We start from the raw sequence: 15,993 nt of genomic DNA, 5'->3' as shown, positions 1-15,993 counted from the left end.
CACATTTGCACTGGTGCCTGTAGGGGGTGTAGTCCCGACCGGGCCCCGAAAACCACAAATTGTCACGGTGAACTGCCGGGTAACACTCACAGCATCTATTTGTTACCGGGTATTTAATTTTAAGTCCGAGTTAAAATTATTCAGGGTCCCGGCAGTGGCAGGGTGTCTCATGGGGAAAATCTTCCCCTCATCGGTCGCTTTCCTACCTTGCAATGATCCTCCTTACAATAGAAAACCCCTGTTTTAGGTTTTATCAAAACTGTCTCTTTGATTTTGGATCTGTGGTATGACTTTGTTTTTAGCTCGAGCATAAAAAGGGGAACTTATATAACAAGCTACTTGCATACCAAATATCATGGAAATCCAACGTTCCTCTGTTCAGTTATTCTCCTTAGAAGATTTTCACAATAACGCTCCTGCAGTTCCAAAACAAGCTGCTAGGGGGCCCAAACCTACACCACTTCTTCATTACATCTCAAGTTATCTGCCACCAAAAAATCAAGACCATAGCATGTCCAGGTCGAAAGATAGAAAAAAATCAAGTTCTGCTGCAGTACCAAAGTCACATACCAGGGGGCCCAAAATCAACCTCAAATTTTGGCTTCACAACACCCGCCCATATACCAAATATCATCGTTATCCATCCAGAGATTCCTGAGTTGTGCTGACTACAATAGTCTGGAAACACACACAGACAGACACACAGACACGCCCAAAACAATATCTCCATTTTTCATGGAGATAATTATATTGTACTGAAGTATTTGTACTTTGTTCCTCTTCCCCCAGACCCCCCTTCAATAGCAAGCCAAGTCTGGAACAAAGCCGAGGCTCTGGTGGGAGAAAACTTCACCCGCGCTTGTGTTGCCGATGGCAACCCAACCCCTTCTGTTCGGTGGAGCCGCGACGGTTCCGAGGAGGTTTGTTTGTTTGTTTGTTTGTTCCAGATAACAGGTAAACTGCTATTAAGTCAACAGCTCTAACTTGAGTTAACTCTAACTCAACAAAAACTTAAGCTATAGCGTGCGAAGTCCGGTGGTTAGTGACTCTGTCTCTGGACCGAGAAGCTGTGAGTTCAAGTCCCGGCTGTTGTCGCTCACCTGACATGCACGCTACTGGAAAGGAAAGGGTCGCAGTCCTTAGGACGGGACGTTAATCCGCGGTCCACTGTTCATTAATTGTACTTTGTCAAAAAGAGCTAGGGGAATTTTCCCGGAACTTGTAAATACTGCACATAGCGTCTAAAGTTCACTTCACTTCACTTCACTTATCTTCGCTGTCATGACCATCAAAGAATAGCTCTTCAGTGAACTAAACTGGTTCGAAACCACTATCACTTCGTAACCACAAGGCTGCAAATTGCCGCCTTACAGGTTTACGACGACCCCTGTACTTCCCCAGTATCTTGCAAACCAGTACCCATATATTATATAGAACCATCGAAGAAGTCTGGTACCCCCACCCACCCCTATTTTGGAAGCCCAGTGTGTATGAACTCAAATTGCCATCCCTAGTGGCGTTGGTGTGGCACAACAGTTAGAGTGTTAGAATCAGAACCAATAGGTCCCGGGTTCGATACTCGCCATGCCGCAACGTTGTGCCCTTGGGAAAGGCACTTTACACGACCTTCCCTGACGGTGGAGTGACGCCCACCGAGCCTCTTTGGCTTAAACCTATCAAAATGTGTGCCAAAAACGCACTACAGATTTGGTGCGACAATGTGCCAACATCTAGCACATTGACATCCACCGAAAACCGTTACATTTTATTATTATTGCAATACAAATGCCGTGGAAGACGACATACACTTTATTTCCAACTGTTCATTTCATGATAATGCACGAAATGAGTTGTCTATTCAGACCACTAAAATCTATCCAAATTTCTCTAAGCTAACAGACAAAGAAAAGACTATTCTTCCTCTGACTACCATTTACCCCACAAATCCTAGAAAAGGTGGGACATTACGTCTTCCATTGCTTACAAGAGAGAAGTCAAACCCTTCACTAGTTATAGACAATCACGTTTGTATAATTTAGATAAGCAGCTTTTATACCTATTTTGTATCCTGTTCTTTTATGTAATGTTATTTGCATTTAGCCTTCGGGCATGAATTTGCAATAAACTTATTATTATTATATTTCCATCCCTGCAGGTCTACGATGACCCCCTCTACTTCTCCAGTATCAACTTTACGGATGATGGGTCCTACATCTGCCGGGCGAGGTCATCCATACAGGACTTCCCAGACTCCACGGCCAAGTTCAGACTGGATGTCAAAGGTATCGGAGTTTTTTTATCGTACCAAGTCCATGTATTGGGTCGTATCCAGCTTTGTCCCTATCAGTACGACCAGTGACTGTCTCTGCAGCCTTGTTAGTGGTTTGTTTGAAGTTTTCCCACTGGTACCGACTGACCAATGTTGCCCCCCCCCCTCCAGACCCCCCACAGACCCCCCACAGATCGTGAAACAGAACACCATCTTCTCTGCAAAGTGTTAGGGTTAGACTACATGTACTACATGAGCACTGGGGTCGGCATTCTAATACTACTTGTGCATGTAGTTTAGTTTTCTGGACTGAGATTCATTTTCCTTTCTCCTCTCAGGCCCCCTGAAAATTGTGAAACAGAACACCATCTTTGCAAAGTGTTAGGGTCAATACTTGACTTAGTACGAACTTAAAGTCTAGTACTTCAATGTTAAAATGTACCTAGGTATGATAATGACCATTAGGGTCGGCATTCAAATACTACATTCTACATGTGCATGTACTATGATGTTTAGTTTAGTTTTCTGGACTTAGCTTCTTTTCCTTTCTCCCCCCAGGCCCCCCACAGATCGTGAAACAGAACACCATCTTCTCCGCGACGGAGAACGGCAGCGTGACCCTAGAGTGCGAGGTCGAGTCGGACCCGCCGGCCACCCGGGTCGCCTGGAAATGGGAGAGCAACTCCATCGAGAGTGGAACGGTCCGTAGCTACTGTGACTTTTTTGCTACTGTGACTTTTTGTTTTGTGTGTGTCTGTATGTGTGTCTGTCCGTGTGTCTGTGTGTGATCTGTCTGTCTGTCTGTGTGTGTGTGTTTCCGGACTCTTGCAGTCAGCATAACTCAAGAGCAACTCCATCAAAAGTTGAACGGTTCGTAGCTACTGTCATTTTTTTATTATCTCCATGAAAAAGGAGATATTGTTTTTGGCTTGCCTGTGTGTCTGTCTGTGTGTGTGTGTGTGTGTGTGTGTGTGTGTGTGTGGGTGCGTGTTTGTGCTTCCAGATTTTGTAGTCAGCATAGCTCAAGAACTTCAGGATGAATTGTGATGATATTTGGTATGTTGGCAGGTGTTGGGAAGACGAACGCCAAGGTCGATTTTGGGCCCCCTGTATGTGACCTTGGTACTGCAGCACTAGTACTTCTTACTGGAAAAAACGGTTTAACATGCCACTAACTCGTAAAGATCATATGCAAATGAGCAAATGTTTAACCCTGGAATCTGTTTGGTTCGCAGGTCGGCCGTTACTCTGTGCGACAGAAGGAAACGCCAACCAGCATCCTGATCAATCAATACATAAATTAATACATCAATCAATACATCAATAAATCAATAAATCTGATCAATATGATCTTTGTTGTCCGCAGGTTGGCCGTTACTCTGTGCGGCAGAAGGAGACCCCCACCAGCATCCTGATCAATAAATACATCAATCAATGCATCAATGAATCAATCAATACATCAATCAATCTGATCAATATGATCTTTGTTGTCCGCAGGTCGGCCGTTACTCTGTGAGACAGAAGGAGACGCCCACCAGCATCCTGAGTACGCTCACCATCAAGTCTGTGCAGGCGTCGGACTTCCGCAGCTACCAGTGCCTGGCAGTCAACCTGCACGGCGAGGAGACGCAGGTCATCGTGCTCGAGAGGGGTAGGATCAATTAGTACATCAATCAATTAATCAATCAATCAATCAATCATAGCTGTCAACCTGCACGGCGAGGAGACACAGGTCATCGTGCTCGAGAGGGGTAGGATCAATTAGTACATCAATCAATCAATTAATCAATCAATCATGGCTGTCAACCTGCACGGGGAGGTCATCGTGCTCGAGAGGGGTAGGATCAATTAGTACATCAGTCAGTCAATTAATCAATCAATCAATCATGGCTGTGAACCTGCACGGGGCGAAGACACAGGTCATCGTGCTGGAGAGGGGTATGATCAATTATTAGTACATCAATCAATCAATCAATCAATCAATCATGGCTGTCAACCTGCACGGGGCGAAGACGCAGGTCATCGTGCTCGAGAGGGGTAGGATCATTAGCACATCAATCAATCAATCAATAAATCAATCAATCATGGCAACCTGCACTGGGAGGAGTTTGGGTTTTCGGTTTGGGTTTCCGGACTTATGTCAGCATAACTCAAGAACCTCTGGATGGATTGTGATATTTGGTATGTGGGCAGGTGATGGAGAGACGAAGGTCAAGGTCGATTTTGGGCCCCCTGGTATGTAACCTTGTTAGTATAGGATTCAATTTTATAAAATATGCAAGGCTTGTTTGTAACCCATTGTTATCATGTAATTTTCTGGACATGCTGTTATTTTGTCCTATCTCTTTTTACATGTACATACACATGTACAAAACTTGTACTACAAAACATACAAGTCTTTTTATCTTTAATTTTTCAGACTCTCGAGAACTAACACCACATGGTACAGAAAACTTTAACAATGTTACTTTGTGCTATCAATTGGGATTGCTGCTGCTTGACCAAGGTGGCAAGATGGTCTTAAGGTGACAGGGTGGCTTGTGGTTAGTTAGGGTTGTTGACTTTGAATCCAAAGGTACTGGGTTCAAATCCCTAGCTGGCCCCAGTGTTGTGCCCTTCAATGGGAAAGGCGCTTTTCATCTATCTCCTCACTTGACTCTTGGTGAAAAGGAGTACCAAGCTTCGGCTTTGGATGTGACGTAAAAGTTGAAGGTCCCATATGTTTGAGGAGAGCCACACTTCGAGCATGTTAAAGAACCCAACACTCATACTGAAAAGAGTAGGCCGTGTCCTTCCTGGTGTAAGTGGATCCAGCCTTAGGCCACACCAATTCAATTCCTTGGTTCTCGGACCTTTTAAAATGATAATATAGCAAGCAGACGACATGAAAGCAGAGGGCAGGAAGGCGAACTTAAATATGACTGTATTCGATCCATAAAACTGAGTGCATCCAAGGTGCAAACCTGGTCCTCTGGCTTTCTTTTCGACATGTTTTTCCACTTAAGCATATTTTCAAAAAATCCGAGAACCAACAAATTAAATTGCTGTGGCCTTACAGTCCTCTCATGCACAGCTTATACCTACTGTACAAAACAGGTGTCTTACGCCTATATCAAGCCAGTTTATCGGATACGTAAAACAAACAAACAAAATGATCAGGCTGTTTTCTTGTTGTTGTTTTTTTCAGCTACAGCGCCTCCACCCCAGCCAATCCCTCTGGTGGCCATTGTTCTCCCTGTGATCCTTGTTTTCATCATGGTCATACTGGGCCTGCTGTACTACTTACGCAAGTACTGGCAAAGGGTGAGTTATGTGTGTATAAACAGTCATACTGGGCCTACTGTACTACTTACGCAAGTACTGGCAAAGGGTGAGTTATGTGTGTATAAACAGTCCTACTGGGCCTGCTGTACTACTTACGCAAGTACTGGCAAAGGGTGAGTACTTCATTTGGAATATTGTAAATTCAGTTGTCATTTGAAAGAGTAATGCTTCCTTCCTGTGCAATAGCGTGCATAGACACACATCTGTATCAAGAACTTATTGCTTAATACTAACAGTACCTGTACATCCACTTCTGCTCTCTCTACAGAAACTACCGTGGACGCCAAAGTACCTAAAGAACAAGGACATGGAGATGAGAGCCATTGAAGACGTAAGTCTGCCATACTCAATATACAGACAACAATCTTTCTTTTCCGCGAACAACCAACATGTACCTTTCGGCACAGGCTGCTCTTTGTCCAGCCTGACAGCTTCAAACTACACATATAGTCTGGAGTCACTCTTCCAGCAGGCCTCCCAGTATAGGTAGCAAAATCTTCAGCATGTTGAAGGCAGCTACCTAACCAGCTGCTGCCACGCCGAGTGCCTGCGAAGCTGGTGTGTTACGCCGAATGGCGCTTATACGGGCTAAAAATATACAGATACAGATACAGAAATCAAAAGAAGAAGATCAGATGATGTAGCATTGTGTTGTAACAGTTATAGGTTGTAAATGCTTAATAATTGTTTTGTGTTGTACAGGACTACCTCCCCCCCATAGCACAGGACTCTGCCTCACCCATGCCTCTACTACCAGGGGTGAGTACATTTATTTATTAATTTATTTATTTTGATTTACCACATTTTGTGGAAGGATTGACATAACAGGTGAACTATCACCTTTTCAAGATGTCATCCCAGACCGGACTGTAAGATTTGGACCATCGCACACCGGGGCATGCCCCTACTCTTTTTCGAAAGGTGTGGTGGGTTCTTTAACGTGCGCGGGGTGTTGCTCTCCCCAAACACGGGACCTCCATTTAACGTCCTATCCGAGGGACGTCCCTAACCCTAGATGAGCTAGGCACTCATTTACACCTGAGTGAAGTGAGGAAAGTCGTGTTAAGTGCCTTTCCCAAGGGCACAACGTCGGGGCACAAGTTCGGACATGTCTCTGGGCACACCTGGATTAGATCCCGGGACCCATTGTTTGACAGCCGCGTGCTCTACAGTTGCGCCACACGACGCCACATACATGAAGTTGGTACTGTAAGTCTTGAAATGTTTGCTGTGATTTTATTTTTGTCTTTCACACACACCATGGCTAACTGTTCGTTGTGCTTGTCAAAAAAGAGCTAGGGGAGTTTCCCCAGTATGCAGTCACGAATAGTGGAAGATTAGTTTTTAGTGAACTAAACTGTTACAAAGTCACTTAAAGTTTCTATCTTCTTGGATGATCCCACCAACTACATGTATTACCAAAAACCTGACTAAACTGGTTCAAAATCACTTTGAAAGTCCCTTTTCTTTTGTTACAATAATGTTCATCTTTCCAGGATGATCCCACCAACTACATGTATAACCAAAAACTTGACTAAACTGGTTTCAAATCACTTTGAAAGTCCCTTTTCTTTTGTGACAATAATTTTCTTTGCTCCAGGATGATCCCAGCAACTACTACCAGGAGCCGGACCTGATCCGAGACCTGGAGTTCCCGCGGGACAAGCTGTCGCTGGAGAGGGTGTTGGGGCGCGGGAACTTCGGTCAAGTGATCAAGGCCAAGGCCCAGGGGGTGGGGGGCGCCGACAAACCCATGACTGTGGCCGTCAAGACGACCAAAGGTGAGAAATTCTGCATCTGTGTCTGCTCTCTTCAGCAGGTACAAGCAGACGTCTTAGGGGACCTGCAGAAAACAGACAGGTGGTCACTATACAGTTACATGGCGGCTTATCAACAAGGTCGAAGTGGAGGGGGAGGGGTCACAGATAAGAGTTTACACTAAGAAACAAGATTGGCAACATAAAAAGATGTTGCCATGGCGACGGTGGTCTCTGTTAACGTTTTCGTTTTTAAACCACATGCAAATAAGGATCTCGCATAATTTGCAGCATAAATCATATCAGTCGATCACCTTCTCTACCAAAATAACACAAGTTGTCCAATGTATGAAAATCTTGTTTTCACAAAAAAAGATATCGTACCATTTCCTCATAAATTATGTAAATGAGGCCCTCTATGCAAGATTTGTGTCCAATAGTGGCCACATTTACCAATTGGTGCAAAAATGAAATCCCCATCATTTACCACTATGGATTTATAGTATTTTGTCATTGATTATGCAAATTAAGTATCAATTTGCATAATTGATATCTATCGATATTTATCTCTTTCTCAGTTACATATGTCATGTGTTTGAGAGTCCTATAATAGAATGCAGCTGATTTATTAACTGTCCTCATTAATTATGCAAATCAGATATTGATTTGCATAATTGGCAAATGATTATGTAAATCATCACTTAAGCTATCTACACACCAAAAATTATGATGATCCGCCATCCCCTTCTTGCGTTATTCTCTTTCAAAGTTTGAGTCAAAATTAGCTCCTGCAGTTCCAAAAAAAACCGCTAGGGGGTCCAAATCTACAGGACATATTTTCCTAACAAAGAGCTATCCACCACTTAAAAATCATGACTATAGCATGTTCAGAAGACGAGATTTGAAAAGTGAAAGTTCCCCTGCAGTACCATCGAAAGTCGCTAGGGGGCCCAAAATCCAATCATTACAAGGTCTCTCACAGACCTACCTACCTACAAAATATGAAGACAATACATCCAGGCATTCTTGAGTTATCGTCCCATGGACTTTCACATTCCTGTACAATTCCTAGAATTCTTGCAATCTGCACACAATATAGTAAAAATTTGGCTCGCCCCTGAGGCGTCGCCAAAAAAGAAATTTTTTACATGTACAGTCAAACTTGTCTAAGAAGACCACCCAGGGGACTTATAGAATCCGGTCGTCTTTTGAAAATGACACAGTCGTCTTAGATAACATTTCGGTCGCTTGCGGTCTGGTTTAGGGGTGTTTGCGATCACAAAAGACAATTGGTGGTCCAGACCTGGACACATTGCTTGATGCTTGTGTCTGTGGGGGAAAAAATCGGGACCGACCGAAAGCGATCGTCTTGAGCGGATGGTCATCTTTTGGATGTGGTCATTAGACCAAGTTTGACTTTACTATCTACAGTCATAAATAGATAAATACATACAAGAATTGGTGATTCTGCAAGATTGCCCTGCAAGATCCACCCTGACAGACACATCATACATACTGTGTAATGAATGGCAATGATGAAGGTGACTGACAGCCATCAAAACGTCGGCTCTTGTAAAATACTTGGTTGTGAATGAAATAACCTTGATATTTAGTCATTCACCAACCTGATGAAATTATTCAATAAGGCCACACCAATTTAATTTCTTGGTTAGAAAATCAACATTAAAACAGAATCTCAGAGGAAAGTTTGTACTTTGGTGCACACAGTTTCAGGGAGTGAACAGGGTCAGGTGCAAGTTTTCACCCCAGCCGCCTGTTTTTATGATGTCCTCTTGCTAAAATGTTACAGAAGAAATCCTTTAACCAAGAAATTAAATTGGTGTGGCCTAATGTGTAATTTTGGTCCTGACGTGTCCCATTGGTTTACAGACGGGTCGTCAGCAGATGCGAAGGACGACCTCCTGAAGGAACTAAAGATGATGAAGCTCATCCCGCCTCACCCCAACGTTGTCATGCTTATAGGATACTGCACAAAAACAGGTAAGGCCTCACCCCAACGTTGTCATGCTTATAGGATACTGCACAAAAACAGGTAAGGCCTCACCCCAACGTTGTCATGCTTATAGGATACTGCACAAAAACAGGTAAGGCCTCACCCCAACGTTGTCATGCTTATAGGATACTGCACAAAAACAGGTAAGGCCTCACCCCAACGTTGTCATGCTTATAGGATACTGCACAAAAACAGGTAAGGCCTCACCCCAACGTTGTCATGCTTATAGGATACTGCACAAAAACAGGTAAGGCCTCACCCCAACGTTGTCATGCTTATAGGATACTGCACAAAAACAGGTAAGGCCTCACCCCAACGTTGTCATGCTTATAGGATACTGCACAAAAACAGGTAAGGCCTCACCCCAACGTTGTCATGCTTATAGGATACTGCACAAAAACAGGTAAGGCCTCACCCCAACGTTGTCATGCTTATAGGATACTGCACAAAAACAGGTAAGGCCTCACCCCAACGTTGTCATGCTTATAGGATACTGCACAAAAACAGGTAAGGCCTCATTCCGCCTCATCCCAATGTTGTCATGCTTATAGGATACTGCACAAAAACAGGTAAGGCCTCATTCCGCCTCATCCCAATGTTGTCATGCTTATAGGATACTGCACAAAAACAGGTAAGGCCTCATTCCGCCTCATCCCAATGTTGTCATGCTTATAGGATAATGCACAAAAACAGGTAAGGCCTCATCCCGCAACGTTGTCATGCTTATAGGTACACAGTACCGGTACGCAGCACTACAGTGTAGTAAGACCCTGTTCATACCAGGACTTGCGAATCAGAATTCACCAAGGCTCTGGATTGATCCTGGGTTCCTACTTACTGTAGCTATCTATCTATCTATCGGGCACAAGTGCATACATCACTCCATACTCCATACTGTTACAGTTTATACACTATATGTATGTTCACTTGCTGGTTTAATGTGCAAGTTACAATTTTTTTCTCCTCACTTCCAGAACCCGTCTATGTTATAGTGGAGTACTGTGCCCTGGGTAACCTGCAGAACTTCCTAAGGAAATGCAGGAGTAAGCGAGACTCGACGTACGCCAACATCCAGGTCGACGAGAGGTTACTGACCCCGCGTGACCTCGCCTCGTTTATATGGCAGATCGCGAGAGGAATGGCGCACGTAGCATCACTTAAGGTTCGTCTGTAATCATGTTTTTTCATTTGGAATCTCTACCAACACAAATGAACTATCTAGTTACATAACTTGATTATGGAGAAATTTATATATTTGCCAACTAAAATTTTCGACTGAATTGCTCAGTTTTTTTTGCTATCTGACCCACTTGCCCTGGTCACAAGACATTATGCATGTGTGATGTCAGCAAGGGGTCAAAGGTTATTGGAAGTTGATATCTTGTTACCTGAAATATTGGTATTTTTGCACAATGCTTTGCACAAAGATTTTCCACAGAGTTAGCCAGCAGTGAAAATCAAGTCTACTTGTGGTGTTTATTATTTGTTTTTTTGTTCCAGATTGTCCACAGAGATTTAGCCAGCAGAAACGTGTTGATAGACAAGAACAAGGTCTGCAAAATCTCCGACTTCGGTCTGTCCAGAGACGTGTACGACACAGACAACGAGGAGTATGAACAGAAGACACAGGTAATGAACAGGGTGATGAACAGGGGCTAGTACAATGTACAGTCAAACTTGGCTGGGCAACCACCTGCAGCCACAAGCCACGATTTTACATAGTTAAGACCCTCTGCTAAGCAACTAATGGACTTACCCAACCAGCAACCACTTCATTTACATTCACACCCCACTCAACAACTGAAATTGATTGAGAGCAACACCCAGGTCAGCTGCAGCTATTTCAAACTGAGGATTTCTTCAGGGGCTAGCCTGATCATCAGAATCCATGATTTTAATTAGTATCAAAAGTCCTGTCAGTGTCACTATACATACTTTAAAGTATTTTAAAAAAAAGTTGGAATTGAAATTACGACTTTTCTCATCTGTATCTCTGTACATACTTAGCCTGATAGGCATGAATGTACAAAAAAGGTTGTCATCATCATAACCATAGACAAATTTCACCCTATCTGAAACACAGACTGATTTTTTTCATGTACTTTTATCATTTCTAACTCTTATATCCGCCTACATGGGTCAATTTCTTTGTGCTTCATGCCTAAAGCGAGAACGAATCATGCCTACATGACTACATATTTATTCATTGTAACTCAATGGCATATACTGTCGTTGATAACACTTTGTAGTTCTACTTTTAGGATAGATTAGCCTTGTAGTATTGTACTTAATTGTTGTTGCCATATTGTCGACAATATAGTTCATTCATTCATTCATTCATTCATTCATTGCTCCAGGGTCGTCTTCCCCTAAGATGGATGGCGCCAGAGTCCCTGTTCGACCACGTTTACTCCGTCAAGTCTGATGTTTGGTCCTTCGGCATCACCATGTGGGAAGTCCTTACATTAGGTAAGTAACACCAAATGACAGTTGTCACTCATTGTCAAGCAACTGTAGTTCTTGTACAATTAAAACATAGACTTTTACACAACCTGTGCTGCAGTGCAATGTGAACCTGTCAGAATTGCCATGAGGAAGGTGACAGATGGTCTTCGAAACATGGGTTGAAAAAATCACTTGCTTTTTATTCTAAGGCCACACCAATTTAATTTCTTGGTTAACAGATTTTTTTGTAATTTTAGCACATAAAAAAATCATAAAAACAGAAGGCTTGGGTGAAAACTTGCACCTGACCCTGTTCACTTCCTGAAACTGTGTGCACCAAAGTACATGTACAAACTTTGCTCTGAGATTCTGTTTTCATGTTGATTTTGGAATTTAGCAGTTTTTCAAAAAATCCGTTAGGCCACACCAATTTAATTTCTTGGTTAACGGATTTTTAAAAAAAAATGCTAAATTCCAAAATCAACATGAAAACAGAATCTCAGAGGAAAGTTTGTACTTTGGTGCACACAGTTTCAGGGAGTGAACAGGGTCAGGTGCAAGTTTTCACCCCAGCCTTCTGTTTTAATGATGTCCTCGTGCTAAAATAAAAAATTAAAAAATCCGTTAACCAAGAAATTAAATTGATGTGGCCTTAACCAAGAAATTAGATTGGTGTGGCCTAAGACCAGATTTTACCTCCCCCCGCAGCGTGCACCCCCTACCCCGGCCTGTCGCCCCCTGCAATGATGGAGAGACTCAGGAACGGCTTCAGGATGAGCAAGCCTGTGCACTGTAACGAGGAAGTGTGAGTATCAAACACCAACCTCTGGTCTAAACATTTTAACCCTTGTCCTGCTGGCGTTTTTTACGCAGTTTATTTTATTGGTTTGATTTCTTAATTAGGTCAGTTTCCCTTGACTTTTTCTGCGCTGCTGTGGTGTAGTTACTTCCGCATTCGGTGTGTTTCACTGCGGTGTGATGCATTCAGCTTGAAAATACCCCAAACCCGTGCATATACGGGACCCACATAGAGACTCTGTAATGTGCAATCCATATATATATATATATATGGGCCCCGCAGGACAAGGGTTACAAGCTAGATTTGTGCCAACACAGTTCATTTTGTATTAAGTACTAGTAGAGAGAACAAGATGAAAATAGAATGTAAGGAGGTAGACTTGAATCTAACAATGTTCACTCGCTGAAGGTACCAACTTGAAGGTACAAACTGTCTTTTCAGAGCGATGCCATGTTGATATTAGATTTCAGCTATTCAAAATATATGAACCAACAAAACAGTGTGACTTAGAAAAAATTCACAGGATTTTGTCCGTCCCTGCTACTCCTTGTAACTGGTCATGCATCCTACATGTACATGTAAGGCCACACCAATTTAATTTCTTGTTTAACGGATTTTTATTTTCACAAAAAAAAATTTTATAAAAAAAAATTTCATGAAAACAGAAGGTTGGGCCAGCCTTCTGTTTTCATGATTTTTTTTTTTTTTTTTGAAAATAAAAATCCGTTAACCAAGAAATAAGACACTGGGTCCATAGTGAGCTATGGATGTCTTCTCTAACACATTGTCTAAGTAAATTGGTCATGCAAACCTGAAGATGGACAAACCTTCCTGTGGAACTACGTGTACTTTTACAGCGGCCTGCTTTTACAGCATCTGTGCACTTGTGCTTACACTTCACTTTGTGTGCACACAGTTATGACATCATGAGAAAGTGCTGGGAAGATGACCCCGAGGACAGGCCAACCTTCATCGACCTGGTCAGACTGCTGGAGGATGTCATCACAAAGGCTGAGGTCAGTTCTTCCTTATATGGAACCTCAGATGGTTTCATATATCTGTCATTTTGAAGAAAAAAATATTTTTGAGAGATCACTAGTGCAGCATCCCCCCAGTATGCACAGTTTAGATATAAAGGATACATTGCATGGGAGATTCTCTTTCGACACATTATTTTACAGGGTGGAGGGTATATCTGACCTGGCGGAATTCTGTTCGTAGACGCTATATGCGGTGCAATAGAGAGTACTACATTGTTTAATTATTGTAACTGTTACTGTAGATTGCAGTTGGGCTTAGAAAAATGGCAAGTTAGATATTACAAATTATATGGAACAGCTCTTGAGGTACATTAGAATCTAGTAGTTACACTAGTAGCATGACAGAGAGCCATACATGTATATTCAGGACTGGTGGACGGTTGAATGTTACTATAAAACTGCACCATATGAGTGACTGCCCACCACACAAGATGATAGATTTTCATATCAGGTTCTCATGTGCTGTTTGTCCATTTGTATGTGCCTGTAAACCTGTTGTCTGATCTCCTTGGTCTGATTCATTTATGACATTGTCCTGTGCACCATCTGTTTTGTGTTGTTTTTGTAAAAATGGCATCGTTGTAAACAATGTATCATTGTATCATTATCAGCAACAGTTAACTTGCTTTGCTTGTGAGATATCATGTAACTGTGAACAATAGTCTGTTTTTGTTTGTACTCTTGTTAGGCCACACCAATTTAATTTCTTGGTTAACGAATGTTTATTTTTATGAAAAAAAATTTCATGAAAACAGAAGGCTGGGCCAGCTTTCTGTTTTCTTTTTTTTTTTCTAAAATTTTTTTTTCTAAATAAAATCCGTTAACTAAGAAATTAAATTGGTGTGGCCTTAAGTATGTTAATAACAAGTTTTTTTTATTTGTTTGTTTGTTTGTTTGTTTGTTTGTTTGCTGTGCCACCATGACTAAACCCGTGCCACCGTCTGCCCCCCTCCCCACAGGAGTTCATCCACCTGCATGAGATTCCCGCCGTCATGTTTGAAATGTCTATCTAAACGTCAAACCCACAAACGCACAACTAACAAGTAACGTCACTCTTCCGTTCGTGTGGTGTTTTTGCAATCACGCACTTGGGCCACACCAATTTTATTTCTTGGTTAATGGATTTTTATTTTCCAAAAAAAAAATTGCAGAAAAAAAAATCATCAAAACAGAAATTTTTTTTCTAAAATTTTTTTTTTTTTAGATGAAAATCTGTTAACCAAGAAATTGAATTGGTGTGGCCTTGTCAATGAAAAGCCCTAGGGGAGTGTCTCAATGTGTTTTCTTTCCATACAGCACAACCGATTCGTAATGTATGGTTCTGTACATTTTGTTAGCAAAATGCAGGCGGCTCATGAAGTTTTGTGATGCTGAAATATTTATTTTGAATTAAGAAAACAGTTTTCTAAATTACATCATGTCTGAATCAGATTATTGTTTGTGCTAAATGTACATTTGAGTCTCTTTGACTTTGAGTTTCAATCATTTCATTACTATTTACCAATACAGCCATTGTAATAATGGATTCTAAAATTAGTGATTATAAACTTTTATCATTTTACAAATCTACAGTGACCACACCTCCAAAACATATCCCCCTGGCTTAACATTGAGTGTATGAAGGAAAGAAGGTGCTTAATATGCTTGGCTTTAAAGTAATTTTGCATCGCAACAGTTGAACATGACTGCTTGTTTGGCTGAAATGTATTTTTGTGCTAAGTTTTGATATGACTCAATGTAAACCTTTAACGTTGTTAGAGAATCCAGTTACTAGTTTGGAAAGAAATCCTTACCTATTTTGCTAAATATCATATTTCTCTGAATTTTCAGGACTTTATTAAGATAGATGAGATCCCTGCTGCCATGTACGATGAGTCAAACTCCAAGAAGTCCAAACAGGAAAAGTGCTAGGGTCAACCTGGACACCCCCATTTCAAGAGTGGACTGCTCCACATTCTGACAGGCCTAACCATATCCACTCAACTTGGTGAAATGTGCTGCACTCAATTTAACATTTCACCATTGAAAGCAAAATTAAATTCTGTTACAAATGTGCAAGTCAAATCAGTGCTAAAACGTTAACTTTCAGATTTGTTGCAAGTTTGCATATGGTGTTAGAGCAGTTTAACCCTCCTCCTGCTAATGTTGCCTTTTGGCACAGAATTATCATTGGTTATGGGACTAGGCAGCAGGGAGAAGGTTATATTAGTCAGATTCACGAAGCTGAGAGATTCTGCGAGCAATCGTGCACTTTCTGTGCTCTTTTGGGTAGTGTAATATTGTCACAGTAATAGAAATGTTCTCTCGTTTTTATCTGACTGTTGTGCAGTTGCACTCGTTTGCTG

The 15,993-nt window shown here is 41.8% G+C and overlaps 1 protein-coding gene across 1 annotated transcript in view; it reads left to right on the top strand.

Moving 5' to 3' along the window:
* LOC136448661 (fibroblast growth factor receptor 4-like) overlaps window positions 1-15,613 on the top strand; it is a 42,655-nt gene extending 27,042 nt beyond the window's left edge. The window contains exons 7-23 of the mRNA XM_066448301.1: window positions 790-920; window positions 1,374-1,400; window positions 2,156-2,282; window positions 2,828-2,970; window positions 3,767-3,920; window positions 4,689-4,712; window positions 5,457-5,572; window positions 5,862-5,924; window positions 6,296-6,352; window positions 7,194-7,374; window positions 9,241-9,351; window positions 10,339-10,526; window positions 10,865-10,993; window positions 11,722-11,833; window positions 12,518-12,614; window positions 13,525-13,624; window positions 15,479-15,613. Of these exons, the coding sequence (XP_066304398.1) occupies window positions 790-920; window positions 1,374-1,400; window positions 2,156-2,282; window positions 2,828-2,970; window positions 3,767-3,920; window positions 4,689-4,712; window positions 5,457-5,572; window positions 5,862-5,924; window positions 6,296-6,352; window positions 7,194-7,374; window positions 9,241-9,351; window positions 10,339-10,526; window positions 10,865-10,993; window positions 11,722-11,833; window positions 12,518-12,614; window positions 13,525-13,624; window positions 15,479-15,559 (1,841 nt within the window). The 3' untranslated portion in view covers window positions 15,560-15,613. The remainder of the gene's footprint in view (window positions 1-789; window positions 921-1,373; window positions 1,401-2,155; window positions 2,283-2,827; window positions 2,971-3,766; window positions 3,921-4,688; window positions 4,713-5,456; window positions 5,573-5,861; window positions 5,925-6,295; window positions 6,353-7,193; window positions 7,375-9,240; window positions 9,352-10,338; window positions 10,527-10,864; window positions 10,994-11,721; window positions 11,834-12,517; window positions 12,615-13,524; window positions 13,625-15,478) is intronic.
* Window positions 15,614-15,993: the final 380 nt, after the last annotated feature.

Source organism: Branchiostoma lanceolatum, chromosome 14 (genome assembly GCF_035083965.1).
Source record: "Branchiostoma lanceolatum isolate klBraLanc5 chromosome 14, klBraLanc5.hap2, whole genome shotgun sequence".
NCBI classification, from domain to species: Eukaryota; Metazoa; Chordata; class Leptocardii; order Amphioxiformes; family Branchiostomatidae; genus Branchiostoma; species Branchiostoma lanceolatum.
Note: the sequence above shows the minus strand (reverse complement) of the source record. Positions and strands in the feature narration are given on the sequence as shown.